This window comes from Pteropus medius, unplaced genomic scaffold, assembly GCF_902729225.1.
Source record: "Pteropus medius unplaced genomic scaffold, Ma_sr-lr_union100, whole genome shotgun sequence".
Classification (NCBI taxonomy): domain Eukaryota; kingdom Metazoa; phylum Chordata; class Mammalia; order Chiroptera; family Pteropodidae; genus Pteropus; species Pteropus medius.
The window spans coordinates 7002650-7025945 of NW_024352783.1; the positions used below are offsets into that span (position 1 = coordinate 7002650).

At 37.6% G+C, this 23296-nt stretch overlaps 1 protein-coding gene across 3 annotated transcripts; it reads right to left on the reverse strand.

Annotated features, from left to right (window-relative positions):
- Position 1: 1 nt before the first annotated feature.
- On the reverse strand, positions 2–21912 carry TVP23C (trans-golgi network vesicle protein 23 homolog C). 3 transcript variants are annotated; one of them, XM_039847406.1, is made up of 7 exons: positions 21755–21912; positions 17683–17765; positions 16401–16545; positions 11412–11501; positions 10156–10287; positions 4469–4597; positions 2–3168 (listed from the first exon to the last, which is right to left on the reverse strand). In XM_039847406.1, the coding sequence occupies exons 1-7, from the start codon at positions 21764–21766 to the stop codon at positions 3142–3144; spliced, it is 618 nt and encodes a 205-aa protein (XP_039703340.1). In that variant the 5' UTR covers positions 21767–21912; the 3' UTR covers positions 2–3141. The 3 variants fall into 3 exon arrangements, with proteins under 3 accessions (XP_039703340.1, XP_039703339.1, XP_039703341.1); XM_039847405.1 differs by lacking the exon at positions 21755–21912 and adding an exon at positions 21219–21695 and having other exon boundaries at positions 17683–17766; XM_039847407.1 differs by lacking the exons at positions 16401–16545; positions 21755–21912 and having other exon boundaries at positions 17683–17751.
- Between the last annotated feature and the right edge of the window lie 1384 nt (positions 21913–23296).

Consider the following 23296-nt stretch of genomic DNA (forward strand, 5'->3'; position numbering starts at 1 on the left):
AAACCTATAACATTTTATTAACCAAAGTCACCCCAATTAATTTAAAAAATAAATGAGTCATCTTCAGCCGTGACAGTCATCTTGTAACCCTGAGGCAATGAGCATAGGGACAAAAACCAGCTTTCTAAAGAATTGTTTAGTAACTGCATCAACACCAGCAATTGCCTAATTTCAGACTTCATTTGTAGAAAAACACACAAACTCTTTTTTTGTTTAAGCCACTATTATTTGCAGGATTTTCTGGTACTTAGTTGAACAAATTACTAACAGAGAAAATTCACAATCACAACAGATAACTGATTTAAAAATGGAGGTTTATGTTAAGCCTTTAACATTACAACCCATTTGACAAAAAACAGTGTTCAAACTATATGTGGGGAGAAGGGGTTGAGTTAAACTTTCATTTTTCATAGCAGGAAGTCAACAGCTAATTATAAAGTTGATAAGTCAACTGTAAGCACAATTAAGCATATTATTTAGACGTATGAAAGTAAATACCCCAAAATACAAAAACTAAGCAGTTGAAAATGTTTGCTTCTAGGCAGAATCGAGAATGGATTTCTGACCATGATTTGCTGACTATGAGTGCTTTATTTATTTATTTTTTTATATTAATCATAGTAGGGGAAAATTATATATTTTTTTCTTGGCACCAAATTATAACTTACGGAAATATGCTTCTTCCTTTCTTCTTTAGAATACAAAGGTTTAAGGAGTGCTTCCTGCTCCCCTCAAGAATTAGATATTTTGATTTTATTTTTAATTGAAAAGTGTTTTTAACATACAATACAAGACTGCATTCTTCAAAACCAAGATAGATTTTGGTTTCACTTTTCCTACCAGTGGTTTACAAGGAGGCTCAGCAGTCTCCTTGAAAATGGGTAGTTAGGGCTGAGAAGGTGATTCCAGATCCTCCAATCCTGTTTCCACTAGAGCAGCTCTGCTTTATTATAGATATTAAGTTTTGACAGAAGACGTAGAAAAAAAAGTTCCTCTAGTATGAAAATCACTGCACTACGGCAAAAGTTAGCACAGCTGAATATGTATTACTGAATTACTGAATTATTATATCTTAAATACTACACTAATGGAAATAATTATGGGGGATATTACAAATATACTGTATTGATAAGAATTCAGTTAGGCTATAGAAACAGAAAAGCCAAAACAGTAACACTTAAACAAGATAGAAGTTTCTCACTTAAAAATTCAGATAGGCAGTTCAGGGCTGCTATTCCCATCAGAGGTGACTCAGTAATCTCTACCTTATTTCTCTGCTATTCACAAAATGAGGCTTCTACCCCATTCCAAGATGGCTGGTTCAAGCCCATCTATGTCCATATTTTAGCTAGCAGGAAGGAAAAAGGGGGATAGGATGGGTATGTCCATCCTTTTAGGCATACTGAAAGTGTACCCATTGGCCAGAACTCAGTCACATGATCCCACTAAGCCACAGCAAGAAAATCTGGGAAAAGCTGTCTTTGTTCCATGTCCCAGCTAATAAGTGGGAAACACATAGAAGAGAAAAACAGATATTGGAAGATAAGTGGTAAATCCTGTCACATGCATATTCTAAAATTCAATTCATATTTGGTTTTTAGGATTGCAGGTTCAAATAACAACACAGTTACATCAAAACCTATAACCAATGTGTTCCCTGTTAGACTCTCAACTCTAAAGATTTAGGTTAAATCTTTCAAATTAAATAATGTCTTCATGTAACATCAGTTTTCCTCACCAGATAAGCATAAGTAAAATGGCAACCAAGCATTTAATAAATTAATGACTTAATAAATTAATGATTCTTAATAAAGGAAGACATTAGAGACAAATATTTCTTCTAAAAACAGTAATACATCCTGATGGGTCTTCCTATAATCTGTTTCTTTGGGCAAGTCGCTCAATAACCTGAAGTTCCATTTCATCATCTGTAAACAGGTGTCACACAAAACAGGTTTGTCGTGAGGATCAAATAAGACTACACATGTCAAAATGCTTTGTAAGTAAAGTTTTATACAAATATAAAGTTATGAACCTTCAAAGCTATCCCTCCAATAAAGACAATCAAGTAAACAAAACATTTTTTAAAAATTTTAACAATGTATAAATACATTCACAAAATAATCTGTTGATTAAGATTCCAACAAACCTTATGGTACACCTACAGCAGAATGAACAGATGTCTATAATAGTTTGTAGACCATATTGCTTTTTAAGAAATACTATTAATACAAATGCATGATTTATAATATCCCCATTATAGCAAGAGAAAAAAATAGATTCATAAATAAATGTCTTTTAGGCATTTATTATGCCAAGTATTTAAATGATTATTCTCATTGTGACATAAGAATAATACTCTTTTTATGATAAAAGATATATTTCATTAGACCAAGGACCACTGAAGCTCTTTCTGGAAGTTCCAAAGCAAAATCTGGCTACCCTTTCTAAAAAAATAAATAGAACAGCAGCAATCTCTAGGTATCCTCTAAACATAAACTATCAAAATCCATTTATATTAACTGAACCTTAAATACATGGCTTGTTACAAATAAAAATAAACAAAAATTTTAGAAACTAATTCATCCACTGACCCGAATTTGATTTTTACCTACTTGTGAATGCCTAGGATAAGAAATTTTATCATGAAGTTTATATTAAGTTGTAAAATTAACAATTTCTAACTTATACATAAGCCAAAGTACTCACTCTTACCAGGGAAGCAAAACTTTCTTCTGAAAATAATCTACAGGAATAATATGTAAACACAGAGTTTTGAGAACATCCTTCTTTGTTCCATGGATCAAAATGCAAAGGTCTCCATGACGTGTGTACATGAACACAAACACTTTCATTAATTTGGGGTATATGGATGTTACAAGACTGCGCATACACATATATACACCATCAACCAAATTTTGACAATGTTTTTGGCTATACTATACCTTCAAGCCCCAAATGCTAGAAAGTAAAAACAATATGAAAACTACTATTCCTTTTTTTCTTAAGTAAATTTAAAAATGGAAAAACAAACCCAACATTCTTCTCTGCAACATGTGTACTGAATTCTAAAGGTTCAGAGCCAAGAATCTCTTCAGTTGTTCCCCAATGTAACAGAACACATAGACTTTCTCTCCCTCTTCAGGAAGTCTGATCATCTCCAGTATTCTGCAAAAGAGTGAGAACTCCTTTAAAAAACCAGACTTTGAACACTAGAAAAACATTCCATATTTGTAAACAGAGCCAGCTATGATGTTAACTTACATTCAATGGCCCAATTATATTAAAAATTATGAACAGGCAGAAGAAGTAAATCAATGGATCCACCCAAATATCTAGCAAGCCAGTCTCATTTTAGCAGAGCATCACCAGGTGCCACATAAGTCTACTAACCCTATCCACATTACGTCAGGCTCAATATTCAATTTCGCCCGTATGCAATGTCTATCTCTACTTAAAAACTCTGAAAATCCTAAGGAAAAACCTATTAAGCACACACTTGACAACTACCATAAGGTGCACCACAACAAAAGTGTATTGGAACTGTGAAAAACGCCTCAGGTGGAGAATCATGTCCCTACAAGAATATCCATTTTGTCTACTTATCTTTTATACAAGAGAAACTATACAGTATATGGAAAGAACAATGAGACGAGAGCTAGGTTAAACCCTAGTTTTGTACCACTTATTAACTATACACACTTGAGTAGTCAATCTGTCAGGGATTTAGTTATCTAAATGCAATAGTTAGACCAACAGAATCAGCACCCCCAGGAACATGTAAGACATGTAAATTCAGATGAATTGAATAAGGAACTCTGGGAGTGGGACCCAGCAATCTGTGTTTTAGCCCTCTAGGTGATTCTGATGCACATTCAAGTTTGAGAACCAGTATAATACTACTTACCCAACCCACTGCATGAAAACACAGACATTAATCAATTTCCCCAAGACATTTAACCAATAACTCTATGCCTATGAATATTACTTATCCCATTAAAAACCCTAATTTAAATCTTCATATTGGAGATCTGTAGTAAAATCCATTCTAAAAAAAATGAGTATTTTAAAACAATCTTTAATTATGTAAGTCTTATTTCATTTCTACTTGTTCTTACTATAAATCCTAAAAACCACACAACATCTCTTCAAAATTGTTAGAGCCACCAGAACTAATGGAAAGCAATTGAACTAAATATAATTTTTTTTTTAATTTTTAAAAATAAATTATTGTCAACGATAGTTTATCTCTCTGGTTTTAAAATAGTTTCAGGACACTGATAATACATTTCTGAAATGTCCTCAAAGCCTCTAAAAAGTAATTAATTTTATCATCATCTCATGTCTAAATAAATACGTGCCTTAAAAGCTTTTAAGTATTTCATAAAAATTAAACTCTACAAGAATTAGAAATCATTGCATTAGTCACTGACCACATCAAAATTACCCTCACAATAAGAAAACTTACCTGTCTTAAAAACTGCTTTCCAAGATAAGATGTGGCCATGTTGGTTAAATTCTTTCTGCTGCCCACTTTGCACCTGATGTAGCCATAGAGATTGGCACCTTGTAGCACCACACCCATGGTAACCACTGCCTGAGAAAGAGGAAAATAATCAGTGATTACTGGCCTAAAACTGACCTTTCTCTATGCCATAAATGACATAAGGCAGACTGTCATGGGAAAGAAAAGGAAAATGACTTTGCAAATTGGGGGTTGTGCCAATAAAACTCCTTCACTTGCCGGAATAGACCTAACACACACTCTGCACAAGGCACTACATCACCCACCTAACAAATACTTATTAAACACATAGGATATATGCCAGGCACCATGCTAGCCCCTGAGGATAAATGGAGGGATCATTCTCTCTAATATTTTCCATTGGTCTGTCAGTAAAGATATAAAAAAAGTAAATGAGACCCGAGAGGCTCAAATGTTATTTAAGAATTACAAAAGAATGATCAAGAAATAGATCGAGTTCAATAAACTGAGCATGCAGAGGTGAATCAAGTGGCTTCTGGGAAAACAAATAGTGTCTCCAGGCAACAATGAACAGGTGTATGTCTTCTGTGACCAGGGGTGGAGTGAGGTGGAGGAGGACGGAGCACTAGGAGGAAATGTACTTTGGCAGAGTTGTTTCTACCTTGTGGCTACATCAGAAATCCTATAGGCGACCCTGCTAAGATCATTAAGGATTGAGAATAAGAAACAAGCCTACTCTTTAAATGTTATAGAAATAAAGTTAATTAGGACAACACAGGGGGATCCTATGATTAAATATTCTAGAAGAGGGGTAGGCAAAGTTTTTCTGTAAAAGGCCAGATAAACATTTTAGGCTGTATGGGCCATATGGTCTCTCTTGCAAATACTCAACTCTGCCATTCTAGCCCAAAAGCAGCAACAAATATGTCAACGAATAGGCAAGAGTATGTTCCAACAAAAATTGATAAAAACAGGTGTTGGGCTGGATCTGGCCTGTACATCATAGTTTGCTAACCTGTTCTTAAAAAACAAAAACAAAACAAAACAAAAACTCATCAACTCATCTGCTATTTAAAGGATTATCTGGGAAACATTTATATCTGTAAAAAACAAGTCAGCTAAACAGAGTATCTTTTTCCAATCCAGATTTACTTTCCTTAACAAGCTGTACAGTTGATTTTAAGCAAGTGAGAAGATTTAAATGTTTAATTAAGGAATAGTTTCAAATCCCTAGCAAACAAAGTGGAGTTGTACTTTCTGTTCTAAACGTATGTTTCATAGAAATAAACACATTAGAATTATATAAGGTTCCTAGTTACCTAAATAAACATAAAACTATGTTTTTATTTAAATCAATTTCCTTCAACTTCCCATGCTGCTCAAATTGGGACACTCCTTGATATGTATGCACCAACGAGCCAGAGGCGCCTATATTCACAGACTAAGCAGCATGGGTACTGCTGAGGCATCAATGTTATTCAATGGTAACAAACAAATGTATAAGTTAAAACAAGCAGACTTCTGGTTTACAATGGTGTAATGAAGCTATTTATCAAGATCTTCTTCCCCCTAAGGTAAAAAGAGCAAACAGACTTTTTTTTAAGGCAAACAAGCTGGCACCAATAGATATATTTAAAAAAAAAAAAAAAAAAAGGGCTAGTCATCAGAGAAAGAGCCAGCTTGGTATCACTCTACACAGCTCCTAACTCTCCAAAGAAGCTCTAAGGGAAATTTCACTAATAATCATCGTCCCTTATAACTCACAAGGCAGAGGATACAGACAGCCCTAAGAAAAAATGCAGAAACAGACATGAGAGCGGAAGTCCCTCCCAACCAAAAAAAATCCAACAGAGGTAGGAAAATTCCAGCAGCTTGCCATGGCGATGCCTCCCTGGTGAGGTAGGAGGAGAGGAAGTACACCCAATCATCAAGCCAAAGACCTTAAGAGGGTCTTAAGGGTGGGGAGAGACTCATGGAGTGCCTGAGTGATGCCACCTTCCCACCCTGTGGTCTTAGGAGCCTAAACCATCTTTCGAAAAACTTTCCCTGCTCTGTTTTAGAGAAGAGAAAACACTGCTAAAGAAAGACTGGGCTGACTCTCCCAGATGGATGCTAAGGCTCCAGATCCTCAGACACAGTATAAAGCAGGAGAATAGAATCAGAATAGAGAACACACCCAACCAGGAGACAAGAACTCCACTACAGAAGATGGCAAAAACCCCAGCAAGCCAGCCATGGCAGCCAGAGGCCTGGCTACATTCTCCTCCTCAGGCTGCCAAAGACAGCATTCAAATTCTAGCTCATAGCAGAGCCCAGATATCTCAGACAACACGAGAAAGCAGGCAAGGGGAACTTACTCACACTAAACCATCATAGAAAAGAAGATCCATACAGAGCTGCCACTGTAAGCAGGAGCAAAATTAGGGAAAAAGGGAAAGGCATCTATGTAAAACTATACCAAAAAACAAAAATAGGGAATGAACACAGTATGCAGAAGATAGGTAAAGAATCTACACTGAAAGAAATATAATCCACCAAAGTAAAAGCATTTCTGGGAATACTTCACCCTATGGAAGAATCTAAAGATGAGAATTCAAAGAGAATGAAAGTGGGATAACACAACAGAAGATGAAAATGGAGCTGGCAGAGTTAAGGAAATACAGAGAGGTGTTTGCTGACCACCCAGCCTAAAGTAACCCACTGTTCTCTCCCTTGCCCTCTCCACTCTCTCACCTTGTATCTATCTTTCTAATTAATATCCCACACCGCCCCCCTGCTCTCTTATCTACTGTCTGTCTACACTCTGTTCCATTAGAGCATAAGCGCTATCAGAGAAGTTATCTTGTTTATCTGGCCCCTAACATTATCCCCAGTGCTGAAACAACTCTGGCATATGGCAGACTCTTAAAAATATCTGCTGAATGAAAAAATAAAAAGGAAAAAGATGAGGAGAGATCAAAGCAATTAAAAGCGGTAGATGAGAACAGATAAAAATGATCCAACAGATAACTGATATCTCAGAACTAGAGAAGCCAAAATATAGAACATAAATAAATTTAAAGACTTCACAGAAGACAATTTTCCTGATTCAAAGCAAAACCTGCGTCTGCATATTGCAGGGGCATACAGTTGCCAGAAAAATCAATATAGAAAAAAATAAACACAAAGACATTCTGGTTATATTTTAAAACTTCAAGAATAAAAAAAAAATTCTTTGTCCAGAGAGAAGAATGATTCACTCATTTACATGGAGGTTAAGTAAGCCTGGCCACAGATTTCTCTGCAAAATTCCATGTAAGAAAATGATAAAGTAATAATCCTCTAAATGCTAAGAGAAAGAAGCTGTGACCCAAAAATATTAACCTAGCCAAGTTGTCATTCAAAAATAGTTAATAGGCTCATATACTTAAACATGGCAGAGCCGAAAAGAAAAATAACACCTACAAGTTTTTTGAAAAAAATCACCCAACAACAAAATTTAGCCAACCAGGAGGTAAAAGAAAAAGCTACAATAAAAAAACTAAATCGATATACTCTAAAATACTGTAGATCAAAGACTGAACAACCAATAAGAAATATCATTTCAAAAGGCAATTGTTATAAATCTTGACAAAATAATACTGGAACAAACAAAACTCAGGTAACAGAAAAGGAAGAAACGAAAGAGAAAATAATAGTATTTCATTTCCTTGCTAAACGGTCTGTAAGTCAATAAACAGGTTTAAGTGTATTACTTAAAATAACTAAAATAAGACTACATAGTAAAGTTTGGGGAGAGTCAAAAGTTAATCTAGGGTCAATTGTATACCAATAAAAAATCAGAAATCAAAGCAGGGAGGTATGGTGGGAAAAAGCATGAGTGTTAACTTTACATCTTTCACAGGAGGAAATCGATAGATATTAAATGGATTCCCTAATTCATGAAAGAGGGTATGATACTAGCATGTAATAAAGATAACTACTAGAAAAACTAAAAATAGACAATAAACCTTCCAAATCATAAGAGGAAAATATTTATACATGTGTACACACAAAGAAAAAGAGAATCTATTTAACAGAGACAAGGAAATATTAAAAATAGGGAAAAAAGCATAATTTAGGCTAAAATATATCTGAATATCTTAAATAAGACAAATTCAACTATTAAAAGAATAAGACTCACAGTTTGGGTCAAGTGACTGACTATATTTTCCAAAGGTGGTAGCAACAATATCTCCTGTTCTACATGCTCTTCTAAAACCTTCTTACACTTCTTTCCACCCCTAATCAAGGTGTAAAGCAGGGATCCCCAACCCCGGAGCCAGTACTGGTCCATGCCTGTTAGAAGCCAGGCTGCACAGTAGGAGGTGAGTGGCGGGTAAGCGAGCAAAGCTTCATGTGTACTTGCAGCAGCTCCCCAGCGCTAGCATCACCACGTCAGCTCCACCTCAGATCATCAGGCATTAGATTCTCATAGGAGCACAGGTCGACTGGTGCCATAAAGGCTGAGGACTGCTAGTACAGGGCCTAATTCCCATCCCTTGAATATGGATAGGTGGCAAAGTAATACAGTGACTTCTGAGGCTAGGCTGTTATAATGGGCTGAATTCTGTCCTCCAAAAGTTTGTATGTTAAAGTCCTAACCCTAGTGTCTTTAAAGAGGTAATTAAAATAAAACACAGTCACTAGCGTGGGCCCTAATCCAATACAACTAATGTCCTTATAAGTAGAGGAAATTAGGACACAGACATACAGTCAGAAGACCATATGAAAACACAGGGAGAAGATGGTCATCTACAAGCCAAGGAGAGAAGCCTCAGAGGAAACCAGTCCTGCCAACAACCTTGATCTGATACTTCCAGGCTCCAGAACTTTGAGAAAATAAATTTCTGTTGTCTAAGTCACCCAGTCTATGGTACTTTGTTATGGTAGCCCAAGCAAATTAATACAGTTGTAAAAAGCAATTCAGGTTGTGAGCTGAAACACTCTTAATTAGAGCTGTGACTATCCAGGTAAGCAGTCTAAATGCCATGAAGCCACCAGGCAATGAAGAAGCCCAAACTAGCCATGCGTTGTGACCGTGTGGGAGGCCACAAGACCTCTTAAAGAGGAAATGCCCAACCAGCCCCCGGCCAGCCACTCCAGCCACAGTGGCAGTTGTCTGACTGCAACAATATAAGATCCAAAGCCCGACATCCAGACAAGCCCTTTCCAAGCTCCTAAACCAGAGAAACTATGAGATCATAAAATGACTACTGATGTTTTAAGCCACTAAGTTTCGGGAAGATTTACTATATAAACAATAGATGGCCAGAACAGGTCACCAAACAATATTTTCAAAAAGATCACTCTGTTAGTTACAAATTAAACTAAACGTGTTTGTCTGGAGTTTATTGAACATCCCTACACAACAAGATAATAATGTGGTATATATGGTAACCTCTGTAGGTGGGCTAAATAGAAATCTGCTACGCATCTGGAGAACTGATAAAATGGGTGGGGTCTTTAATGGGACTCTGCTTGCCAGTACTTAAAAAGCAGAGTTGGGAATCTGAATTTAGGAAATACATGATGAAGCTGCCTATTCAAGATAAATCCCTGATGTTAACAAAGATAGCTGCTTATTATGATGATCATCCATCAGACATCTTAATGGATTGATTATTCAATAGTTCCACACTGATACTCACCAACCACTTCACTCTGAAGGAGAAGAGAGCACTGAAGGCAAATATCACCCACAGCACTGGACAGGCAATAAGTCCTAACCAAAAGATTCTTGATTCAGCCTCTGAAATAGTTTTATTCTCTTCAGGGGACACCTACAAAAAATCATGAATTTAATAACCAACATTTTGTGATACCTATCAGTAAAAAGTTTAACATCTTTAAAAAACACCTTACCCTCAAATTCAAATAAATACAGACCACCCAAGTCCTACGTTAGAATATCTGCTGCCACCAGCACCCCCTCCACCCCCCGCCAAATAACAGTAGATCTACCACTACCACTACTGTAAATTTAGGAACTGGTTTTAATATATTTTGTTTTAAATCAAGAATTCTGCATTTTCAGGGCAGAGTAGGCAGTTTAAGGGTTGTCTCTGATTGGGATTCTATTCAATTCTTCTTGCACTTAGACACTGTTTATTCACAAGGAAGCTTTGAATGATACCTTCCTGAGTGAGCATCATCCAAAAAGGTCAAGTCAGGATCCAGAGGGGAAAAAGAAAATGGAATTAAGCGATTCTGGACAATGATCACAATGTCTTAGCAAAACCCAGGAATTTAAAAAGGTGGTAAGTTGTTTCCAAGGTAGATTTTATAATATAAATGCTGCTTTCTGAGTACCTGTTAAGGCCCTTCCAAGCAGAAGCCAACTTCATTGGCACTGTCCAGGAATTTTGTTCTCTGCCTCCCAAACTGATTTCCACAAGGAAACTGAATGTTCACTATTGATGAACAGCTAACCACAAAGAGACCAGGGTCCCCTAGGGCTCCTGAAGACATAATTTAAAAACAGACTACTTTGATGAATTCACATTTTCTATCCAGTTGCAATCCTTCTATTTTTTTTTTCCAGCCCCCAAATAGAAGAGGACCATGGCAGCAAGGACAGAACAAGCTATTGGAAGCACTTATATCAGGCCAGGCAACATTAAGCCATCAGAAAGAGATCCTTTATCAGCAGCCTCTGATAGGCAGCTTAGCACACTGTGTAAGCTCTGATCCAAAGTCTACTCTGAGGATTCTTTCCTGTACATGCCTGTTTCCAGTCTGAACTAGTCAAAAAATGTAGTAAGTTTTAGAAGACCACCTGGTTTACATGCCAAGTGTTTTGGGGTAGTACTTTTAATCTTGAATAGTTCATCCTTAAATATTCAAACCTAATCTACACATAATTTACTGAATAACACTTAAAAAAAAGAGGGGGGTTGCAATTTACCTTCCTGGACTCAAACACCCAGTGGCTTTTTCCATCTTCATCAATATGATTCCACCAACGTAGGCCAACCATTAGTCTGCCTGTGACATTCTGGCAAAGATTAACATATAAACACACATTTTAAAAACATTATTTAAAGATCTACCATAGGTCATATCTTACTGTACCATTTCACAAACAAAATAACATCAGCTTTATCTCCATAATATTCAGTTAAAGACCATTACATACCAAGCCTGGACAAAAGATTAAACAAATGGCAATGGCAGGACCAGCAGAGGTGGAGGTGACAGAGTAAGCATATCCATAAACATTACCGTTCTCTTTTCCCTATTGAACTCTTGTCTTTTCTCCAGTTCCCTAATGTGCTCCTAAACCCCTTGCTGTTTAGCTACTGTGACCTGTTCTAATCTATCTTGATTACAGCTATATTTATTTTAAAACTGTATATCTCTAAAAATGGTTGTTATGGACTGAATGTTTGTGTCCCCCAGAATTCAAATGTTGAAACTCTAACCCCCACCATGTGATATCAGGAGATGGGGTCTTTGGGAGGTGATTAGGATTAGATGAGGTCATGAGGGTGGAACCCTCACAAATGGGATTAGTGCCCTTTTAAGAGTGAAGAGAGAGTTTTCGACTTTTCTCTGCTTTCCACCATGTGAAGATACGAGAAGTCAGCAGTCTGGAACCTGGAAGAGGGTCCTCACCAGAAGACAACCACGCCGGTACCCTGATCTAGATTTCTAGTCTCCAAAAACTGGAAAATAAATTCCTATAGTTTATAAGCCACCAGTCTATGGTGTTTTTACAGCTGCCCAAACTGACTAAGACAGTGGTTATAGGTACTGGCCTTCACTCAGTACCTCAAATGTCCCAAGCTCTTTTCCTCTTACTAAATAAAGTTAACAAATTACACTGGTAGCTTTCCTAATGTTTACTTACTCAACAAATATTTGCTGAGCACTTACTATGTGCTGGTAATAAAATGGGGATAGCAGAAACATTCCCTAACCTCATGGAGCTTAATGTGTTGTGTGTAAGAGAGGCAGTCAATCAATGTGCATATGTACCACTACCAACCATGATAAGTACTGTGAGGGAGAAGTATGGGCTGCCTTAAGAATCTAACAAGGAAATATGATCTAGTCAGGAATGAGAAAATGTCTCCCTGAGGAATCAACATTTAGAATGAAATTTAAAGAATAGGTAGGAATCAATAATGCAGGAGATTTTTAATTAGTGGTGTCCACTAATAAATTCAGGGGTACTGTGAACTCGGATGGGAAAAAAAAATTTATCTTTATTTTCACTAACTTATGGCTAAAATTTAGCTTATCGTTAAATTATGGATGTATACAATCAACCACAGTAGAATTAAGAATACCTGTGATTTTGTCACAATAAAAAGCAGATTTTTCATATTATATTATACTTGTTATCAAAAATATTGTTTATGCTCATTGATGCTGTCGAAGTAATTAGACCTGCTGCTAGATTTTGCTATTTAATATATTAATAAAGTAGATATCACTAAATCAGAAATTTGCCTTTTTAATGTTTTCGTTATATTTCAGTGTAAGTGATTTCTTCTGTAATTTTATGTATTTGCTTTTATGTTTTTAAAAACATTAGTCATAGTTTGAAGAGACTATGAAAAGGAGTCCATGGCCCAAAAAGGAATCCCTGTGTTAAAGTAATGAGAGAATGATAACACTCCAGGTAGAAAAGTAGGCATGGAAGCCCTCAAGGAGAATGTAAAATCTATGGATTTATGGGACTTGGTGATTAACTGGATGTGGGATAGGAAGAAAGCAACTCATATATTTCTGGTTTGCTCAAGTAAAAAAATAGTGATTCCAGGCCCTGCAAAAAGGAACACTGATGGAAGAGCAGCACTTGGGAACTGGAAGATGACAAGGAGTATTTTATATATGCTGAATTTGAGGTGCCTTCAAGATAGCAAAGTAAAAATGTCAAGACAGATGAATAAGAGATCTGGGAGTCCACCAGGCTTAGAGATAAGCAACTGAAATCAGAAGCACAGATGATACTGCTTAGGAAAGGAATACAGAAGAATAAAAGGAAGCCTTAAAAACCAAAATTCATTTTGTAGAAATGCTAACATTTAAAGAAATGCTAAATAAAGAAGAAGAGCTGGCAAAGACCAAGATCAGCCAGAGGTCTAGTTTATTGGCATTTTCAAATAACATCTCTTAGAATATTTGAAACTCTTCTATTTTTCCACTTTCCAATTCCTTACTTTCAGCTTTTGTCAATATTAGTGTATTTTCCTAAATTCTCTCAAGCTTATTGTTGTTTTGGAAACTTCTGGACCTCTAATAATAAAAGCCTTTAGTCTATTGTTTTTCCTCAGCTATAGACACAATCTAAAAGTTTGAGTGTAGAAGATCACTGTCATTAGGTGTGTATAATCTATTATCTACAGTTTTTGTTTCCTTTTTAAGCCAAAATATTTGGCAGGCTGGCTTTTGTAATTCCAGTTTTGACAATCATTTTTTATAATTTCTAGTTTTGTTGCACTGGACTAGAAACCGTAGCTGCTTTGAGCAATTTATTTGAATTTTCTTAGTAGTGATATTTAATCAATTTTTGTTAGTGATGCTGAACATTTTGTAAGTGCTGAACAGGAACTGAACAAGAAGGTAATAAATTATCTCTTTACATACGAAGTTCCAAATACTGCAATTACAGTGATCTTGTTATTTCATTCAGATCCTTTAGACTTTATTTATTTCTTGTTGCTTTGATCTGTCAAGGACAGTGTTAAACTCCTATCACGATAATGTTCCCTCCATCTTCTAGTGTCTCTAGTTTTTCACTATTCATAGTTTTGTGTAATGTCATTCTGTGAATGAGCTTCACTGTGATTCATAAAATGATCTTTTTTGTTCCACTGACTGCTGTCTTACCCTCATTTCTATTTTGTCTAACGATATTATAGTGCCAAGTTTCTTTCTGTTTGAATTGGTCTGATGTTATCTTTGCCTTTTTTTACTTTTTCTAATGTCGCAATTTTAGTTAGAACTTTTTGGTTGGACTTTTGATTTTTGACCCAATCTTAGACTTCTTATCTTATAAAAGAGTTTAATCAAATTACATTTACTGTTATAATTTGCTACTACTTCCATCACCTTGTTCTATGCCTTGTGAAATTTAAGCTTCCTTGACATGTTTCATTTCCTTCTCTTGCTGTATGAACTGTTTTAGTTGCTCCTATCTTCTCCAATGTGGAAGACAAACAACTTATTTTAAATTTTACTAATAATTACCATTAAATTTTTAAAACTATTATTTAACCTTTTGACTCTACCTGTCAGGGGAAGGAATAGAACAAAAGCCCCATACAGAGGTTATTTTTTAAATTTTTTTAATTTTTTAAAAAAATTTATCTTTTTTATTTTTTAATAATGATCTCTTCTCTTGATAACTGCATTAAGAATTATAAAAATTATGACACATCTCTGTTCTAACTAGGTTCAGAACCCTGCCTATGCCTTTGCCCAAGTTTATTTAATAATTTCCCCAACTTGACTTTTTAAGTTTGCTTCATATCTCAATTGTTTCAATATCTATAAGGAATTTAATCAAGATAAAAGGATGACAGTTTTTAAGCCATCATTTAAAAAAAAAAAAAACAGCTTATCAGAAAATATACTTTTTGGCCACATTTTTTAAAACACTAAATCCAGAAGGATTTAATTATTTAATTATAAGAGTTTGGAAATTACCAAGAACTAACCGAAAGCTGTATTCTATCTGGCTAAACAGAAATTATATGAACAACAAAAAGAAAGCATTCCTCAAAACAAAACTGTGACCAAGATATGGTAAACACTTAAAAGCATAAAGCAACAGAAGAATTTCAGGGAAAAATAAGCCAAGACTGTACAAAAGAGAAGCCTAAAGAAAACAGACCTTTGTAATCTTCATTCTCAGCATTTTGTGGCCTATATAAAATGGCCACCACCAAGCCAACCACTTCTGATATCTGTAAGAATCAAAAAATCTAAAAATGGCTGAGTTGATGGTGTGAATAGATTTGTAACATCTTTCTGGTCTTTGAATCAACATACATGTCTCTGAAATTCCGAAATTAGCTTTTGCTATTTTTTGGCCTCTGATATATTCCCCACCATTTTACTATGAAAATTCCTAAACACAAGAAGTAAAGTTTTACAGTGAACACCTATATATCTACCACCTAGAGTCTATATTAATACTATTTTAATATAATTACTTTATCACATGTCCATCTATGTACCTATCTATATCCATCCACCTTTCTACTCATCATTGCCTTTAAGTTTGAAAGCATTTCTTTCACTCCTTTCTATCCCCTACAACAGGGTTTCTCAACCTCAGCACTACTGACATTTGAGACTAGATAATTCTTTGTTGTGGGGGACTGTCCTATCTGTGCATCATAAGATGTTTACCAGCATCCCTGGCCACTACTCACTAGATGCCAATAGCATACTTCCCCACTCTAGTCATGATAACCAAAAATGTCTTCAGACATTGACAAATGTCCCGAGAGACAAAATTGGCCCTATTGGAGAAATACTACCCTAGAGCTCACATAAGAGCCTTTGCAAATGGTGGGTACTCCTTAGGTATTTGCAGACAAACTATCCTGGGGTCTTATCTAGAAATCATACACAACACAGCTGAAGGTAACCCTGAAGCAAAACCAGCAAAATCAGAAGTATATGTAGGGTCTGTATCTGCTTGTCACATTTTATTTAATTTTAAAGCTGATGTAGGCACAGACATAAGGCACAGACAAGTGAGTAGTGTAATAACCTACATGTGATCTAATATACCTGGCGTTCTAAGATGAGGCCTAAGGTAACAAAAAGATAAATTAATGCCAATCCAAAATGCTGTGTCTTTTTTTTTTACTGTCTTACATCATTCAATCTCAACATATTAATATGATTTCAAAATATAAACAATTAAACCTACCTTGACTGCCCAAAAGTCACATGACAACAACAAGATAATTGTCACCATACAGGCAATAAAGCTGCTGCTGAACAATTCACAGAGAAGATAGACTACAATTGCACTGACTCGAAAGAATAAATGGAAAAATGATGCCACTGGGTGTCTGAAAACCAAAAACATAATCAAAGAAATACAATTACATTTTACACAGGTACTGCAGATGTAGATGAAAGATGCTTCAGCTATAGCATAATCATGCAGTTTGGTCAAAATAAAAGAGGTGATTTGAAGAGGCAGCAATCTGCTACTTTTTTTTTTTCATAAGTCCCATTATTTGACTAGGCCCTGTTGTCATAGCAAATCTACTATGAAAACATGATTTTAACAACTCGTTGAACATAAACTTTCACAAAATATATAAGAAACTTTACCAAGCTTGAAGGAATAAGGAAACCATACTCTTAGGATTAAATCCTATTCTTATATGTCCAAAAATCATAACAAAAGAATTTGTAGGCCCTCAGAAATCACTTCAGGCATTAAGACAAAGCAACTATCAGGCAGAGTTGTTGTTTTTTTTAACATCTTTATTGAGATTAATCCATATACCATGCAATTCACCTATTTAAAGTATATAATTCAATAGTTTTTGCTATATTCACAGAATAGTACAATCAATTTTAGAACTTTTCATTACCCCCAAAGGAAACCCTTACCCCTTGGCAGTCGATCCCCATTTACCCTAACTCCACCCCTCTCTAGCCCTAGGCAACCAATAATGTACTTTCTGCCTCTAAAGATTTGCCTATTCTGGAGATTTAAGGTTAATAAAATTGTACAATATGTGGTCTTTTGTGACTGGCGTCTCTCAGTATAATGCTTTTAAGGTTTATAGATTTTGATTTCATTAAGTGAATTTTTTAGAGAGAACTAAATTTGGAATAGAAATATCTTTGGCTTGATATTTTCATGTTAGTTCATACAAAAGATGCAAAGTAAATCAAAATGCAATATATCTATAGAAACTAAAGAAACGGTGCATTCTTGGTAAACTGTAGTCAGAATTAACACACCAATGTTCACATAACTGGATTTGCAGATTTGAAAACTCAAGAGTAAAATTCCATATACCAGTTATTCCCAAAGAAAATATGAATTGTCATCTTTGTCTCAGATCTTTAGATCACACTAGCAATATACAATATTCACAAGTACATCACAACTACTGTGCCTTGAATCAGAACTGCTGGACCAGAACAGCACTGGACACAAACACAACTCTTAAAATGTATCCTCATACCTGATTTTGGATTTTTTTGGTCTATTAGCTGTTTCCTCTTCTGCGTCAAACAGTGCAACATCTTCAGTGTCATCATTACTGTCCTAATAGGAAAATTAAACATTCATGAAGCAAAATGAAATTCAGTATGTGCACGCCAACTACACACAAGACAGCATGTTAGTCAAAATGGGAGACAAGATGTGGTCACAGACAACTGGAATTCACAACCTAGGAAAAGGGCATGTACAGTTCCTTCATCCCCATGTGATAATCCATCCCTACCCAAGCTGCTGAGCCGTGAGAAAACCACCAGGGTACAGATGCTGCTGCAAAGTCACAGAGAATGCTGAGGCTATCAGGGATAAATTCAATGTTTGGGGCTCCTTTACAGAATCATGTGACTGCATACTTCTTTCCCTGACCCCTTCTCATAACTTTCTTTTTATCCAAAGCAAAACCAACTACTTGGAATCACTTATTTTCCTGTCTCCTCTGGGGCCTGTTCATCAATTTTCCCTTTATTTACACTTTCTTATATTATCAAAGCTTTCTATTGGATGTTTCTAATCAGTATATAAACTTCTTCAAGTGTTCTTTATTGCATAAAGATTTTTTTAAAACCCTGATCCTGAATCTCTCCTTCTACCTTCTACTTTCCTTCCCATAGTGTTCCTTCCTTTCATGACTTTAGGCTTCTAAGAGTGGTTTACACCTCAACTCACAGCAATTCACCTTTTGCCTCAACCACCTGAATTTGCTTTTTATACCTTTACTAGTGCCAGCCCCTCACCAGCCTCCAATTTTATCTCTAGTCTCACCTTCAGCTCTTATCTCAGGATATTCTTACTGTACATCTACTCCTACCTCCATCCAAACTCTAAGCTACTATAAGGCATGGTCTGTCATTGCACTATAATAAATCCTAGTGTCAAGCAGTGTCAGGCAAAGCAGTAAAATATTTGTTGACGGTATGCATGAATACAAAAGGAGGCAATCACCTATAACACAAGGTAGACTGAGATCAGTGCCAGTACAAATGGGAACACAGGAAAAGGAAGGGCTCTGGAGAAGCTTCCTGAAGGAGAGTTTATCAGCTGGGCCTTGACAGAGCAAGGAGGCCTCCTGCTCACTCTAGTCCCTCGACTAGGTATATTTTCAAAGGCACAGAAGTGAGAATGTGCAAAGTATGTACAAGGAATGGCCAGGGAGCCTACAGAGTAAGTGAAAGGTGGGAGAAGTGAAGTAGGAACTAATGCTTGAAAGGTAAAACAAATTCCAATCTGAGACCAGTGGTTCTCACAGCCTTGGCTACAGACTAGAATTACCTAAAATGCTTTAAAAAAAAAGAAAAGAAAAAAACCTGACACCTGGGTCCCACCTTGAGGTTCAGATGTAACTGGTCTGGGGTGTGGTCTGGGTGTCTGGATTTTTTAAAGCTCTCTAGATGATAATAATATGCAGTCAAGACTGAGATCTCTACTGTATGATGCTATGGAATGAAAAGCTGAGGCCTTCAGCCCTTGATCCCAATAGTCCAATCTCCATCCAGCAACCAAGGTGACCTTTTCACATTAGATCATAGCCTTCCCCTACATAAAATCCATAGTATTTTGGCTGAAAAACAGACTCCTTATCATCACATATCAGGATCTGGTCCCTGTCCACCTCTAAGCCCTTGTCTCAGGCCATCCTCCTCTGTTTACTGCGGTAAGTATACTAATGCCTCCTCTCACTCCACCAAAGAAGTCCAGGCTCTAATCCCTAGATCTTATGAATATGTAAATTTACTTGGCCAAAAAAAAAAAATTGCAGAAGTTATTAAGTATCTTGAGATGGGAAAATTACCCTGGATTATCCAGGTGGTGCCAATAATGTAATCGCAATGATCCTTATTAGAGGAACACAGAAGGGTCAGAATCAGAGAAGGCAATGAAACGTGTTAGAAGGAAAATTCTGGCTACTGTGTTAAGAATCTGGAGAGAAAGAGTAAGAGGGCAAGGGGGAAAAGACAAAGGCACAAAGTTGGTCAGCAGGCTAATTCAGTAAGGAATCCAAATAGTAATGGTTTGGTCTAAAGTGAATGCAGTGGAAGGGATGAAAAACAGCCAGATAACAAATATTTTTATGGTAGAACTGACAGGATTTGCTGATGAGTTGAATGTGGGGTAGGAGAAAAGGAGTCAAAGAAGATTCCAAACTTTTTGTCCTTAGCACCTAAAAGGATGAAAACGCCAAAGATAGACTCTGGACACCCCAATATTTAGAGGTCAAAAAGATTTGGAAGGAATAAGCAGTGGGGGTGCTATGGAGTAGGAGGTGAACCAGGAAAGGGTGGTATCCTGGAAACCAGAAAAGGAAAGTGTTTCCAGGAGGAGGATCCAATCAACTATGTCAAATGCTCACAAGTAAGATGAAAACCAAAAAGTGACTACTGTTATTTCTAACAAGTCATCAATGACCTCAATAAGAGCATTTCAATATGGCAGAGGAAGGAGGGAGAAAGCCTAACTAGAATAGATAGAAGAGAGAATAGAAGAATGAAGAGACAAGTGTAGACAGGTCTCTTAACAAGCAAAGAATGGGATGATAGCTGAAAGGGCATGTGGAGTTTTTAAGGTAGGAGCAATTAGAGCACATTTCTACACTGTGTAACCAAGCTTATAAAAAGGGATAAAAATGATGCTGAGAGAAAAGAGAATTGCTGGATCAATGCCTTCCAGCAAGCCAGATGAGATGGAAATCAGTGCATAAGAAGAGGGCACAGCCTGGAACAGAGCACAGACAGTTCAATTATAATAAAAGAGAGGAAGAGTATATGAGAATTATGAGCCAAGATGAGGATGGCAGGTGGTGTGAAAATTTTCTTCTGATGGCTTCCATTTTCTGTGAAACAAGCTGACTGAAGATAAGGGAGAAATGTTAACAGTTTGAGGAGAGAGGTTTTATTAGCGGCCCAGGAGGGTGAGAGTGGGGCAACAATGGAAATGTAGTGATGAGTGCCTGGCAGTATGAAGGGCTCACTTGAGGTCCATGATCACAAACTTAAGGTGGGAACAGCAATGCTGTGTGTGTGTGTGTGTGTGTGTGTGTGTGTTTCTAGCCTTCTTCACCTGGGTGCAGGTTGAGAAAGCCTCTAATTTAATCATCGCTGGATTTTTTTTGTCCATTCAAGTCACCTCCTGAGTGGTCTTTCCTGACCATAAATCCTAAGGTTGTCCTATTCTCAGATACTTGCTATTACACCACCTTTTCTTTGCTATCATTATCTGAAAATATCTTTAGTTACGTTAACTTATTATATCTTCCCACTCCAACCCCTCGACAAGCTCCCATCCCTCAGCACCCTACAATGTACCCGGCAATTCGGGGCAAGAAAACAGTACTGTTTACAGCCCTATCCCAAGGCCTAAAACAGTGCCCGAGCCATACAAACCTCTCTATAGATATATAGATATAGATATATAGATATAGATACAGATATAGATATATGACAATCTAAGTGAAAGTGCACTATAAATAGTAAAAATTTTTTTAAAGATTAAATTATTCTCAGCAATCTCTGGTTGAAAACCTGATGACTGTAACTAAGAGCACAGATGTGGTCAGCCACTAACCGCCACCAATTCAATGTTAGTATGGCAACAGAAACGAATACAAGGGTCTGGCGGTGTCTCCTATTTCGACAGAATCGCAGCGCACCCCTAAGCATCAGGGTGTTCCCTCCCGGCTGTCCACGAACGGTTGAGAAAGACCAAAGCAATTTCACATAGGACAGCGTTTCTGCAGCCCGGCCCCGGGCGCTCTGCGTTTGTCTACAATGCGCTTTTCCACACCCGGAAGCTGTTCCCCCTCCACACAGCCTGGGTCTCCCGCCACCAGAGGGTTCACGGAATCCAGCCCGTGAACGGCCTGCGTTCCTCCAACCCCCTCCTCTTCCGCCCACTCCGCTACTCCTCCGACACGGGTAGCGAGCCGGGACGCGGACACGATAGCCCCAGACGCCCGACTCGCGCCCCGCCCATCCTCTAGGCCGAGCCCACCGCCGCCACTGCCGCCACCGCCACCCTCACCCCGCGCCACAGCCCCTCACCTGCTGAAACATGGCGGCCTTGAGCCAGCCCCACTTCCGGAAGCCACGTCAGCGCGACGGCAGCTAGGCGGGGACTGGAACTGACACGGGAAGGTCACCAGAGGCCAGGAGGAGCCAAAGTACAAGCCACAGCACGTCCACGCTTCCGCTTCCAGGCGCCTCGCGGGAGAAGCAAGCTCAGCGACAGGGAGAGCGTGGGGGCGGGGCGAGTGCATGGTCCGGGCTATCCCGAAGAGCTGTATTATGCGGACCGTGACGGGGCGGGGCGAGGAAGTGGGCGGGGCAACCAGGGAGCAGGGCTAGATGAGCAGACTGGGGCGGGAGCTAGTACTAGCCCAGGAGAAAAACCATCTGGGAAAGGAGCCCAGTGCGGCGGTTGAATTTAAGTTGCAAGCTTCGTGGCTTGTCACGTAGAGATGTTGTTGCTACCTAAGAGACGTTATTCCTACCCGCACCAGTGTCCTAAAGGCGGGGTTAGGGCTTTATTATTTCGTATTGCATTTTTGTTTTACAAAGTTTTCCTTTACAGTATTATATTTGTATCTTAAATTTTAGAAGCACTTGAAAAAAATTAATGTGCTCCTGCGAAGGGGTAAAACGTTATTAATAGCAAAGCAGGACAAAGCAGGAGAACTCGCGTAAACAATGGACAGTATAATTGTGGAAGACACCGGGAAACTTAAGGAACAGAGAGGGGGAGAGCGTGGGCCCTGGAGCTTAAGCTTTGGGGCTTGAACCCCGCCTCTTCCACTTACCAGTTATCAAACCTCTGTAGAAGTCTTTCCTCTGTTGTAAAGTGGAGATGATAATAGTATCGTACTGGTTAAGGACCTAGTAAATAGGAGATGGTATTCTTATTATTGTTTTACGTTTAGTTGCTAATGGTGTGACCTTGCCCATTTGAAGGACCTGAAATTCAGGAGCTGTAAATCATCTTTGAAACTAATTATAACAACATCCTGCCTGCACTGGCCTACATCAAACTGCTGTGGAAGGTTCATGGAGTAATATATTGGCATATTTCCTTAATTGAGGAGATTCTATTAAAATTACGATATTTTACATGGCTATTTGCCAGTGCAGCTTTAAACCTAATATATTAATATTGAAAAATTTCTCAAAGGAGAGAAAGCATAACAAACAATTGTATTCTTGCACTTGGAAATGAAAACGGAGGCTTTGAACAAGTGACCTTTGCATCTAGGCTGCCCATGCCATGTTTTTGGTGGCCCATCCAGTGTGTGGGTTGTGGGGTTTTGTTTTTTGTTGGTTTTGTTTTGCATTCTATTTGAATTCATTACCATCTGTGTAGAAAACTCTCAGTTTATCTCCTGTGTAGGAAAAAAAGACAAAAAACAGTTCTTCTCTATTGTGTTTCTCTCCTGTGTATCTTCTTTACTACACATAAAACACCACTTCTGGTCACCAAATGTATGGAGGTTTTTCTCCACACCAAGCAATTATCTGTGAAACCATCTGGGTGTACTATAATTTAATTCTGATAGTATTCACCTGGAGTTATTATCAGATCACACAGGTTAA

What these genes read in the sequence shown, in the direction of transcription:
- TVP23C (XM_039847405.1), bottom strand. Translation starts at nt 21,373, where the DNA reads ATGCTTAGGGGTGCGCTGCGATTCTGTCGAAATAGGAGACACCGCCAG. An exon ending in CAGGTTTTCAACCAGAGATT is followed by an intron (nt 17,767 to 21,218) that starts GCTGAGAATAAT and finishes ATTTTCCTATTA; the next exon opens with GGACAGTAATGATGACACTG. An exon ending in GGGTGTTTGAGTCCAGGAAG is followed by an intron (nt 10,288 to 11,411) that starts GTAAATTGCAAC and finishes GATTTTTTGTAG; the next exon opens with GTGTCCCCTGAAGAGAATAA.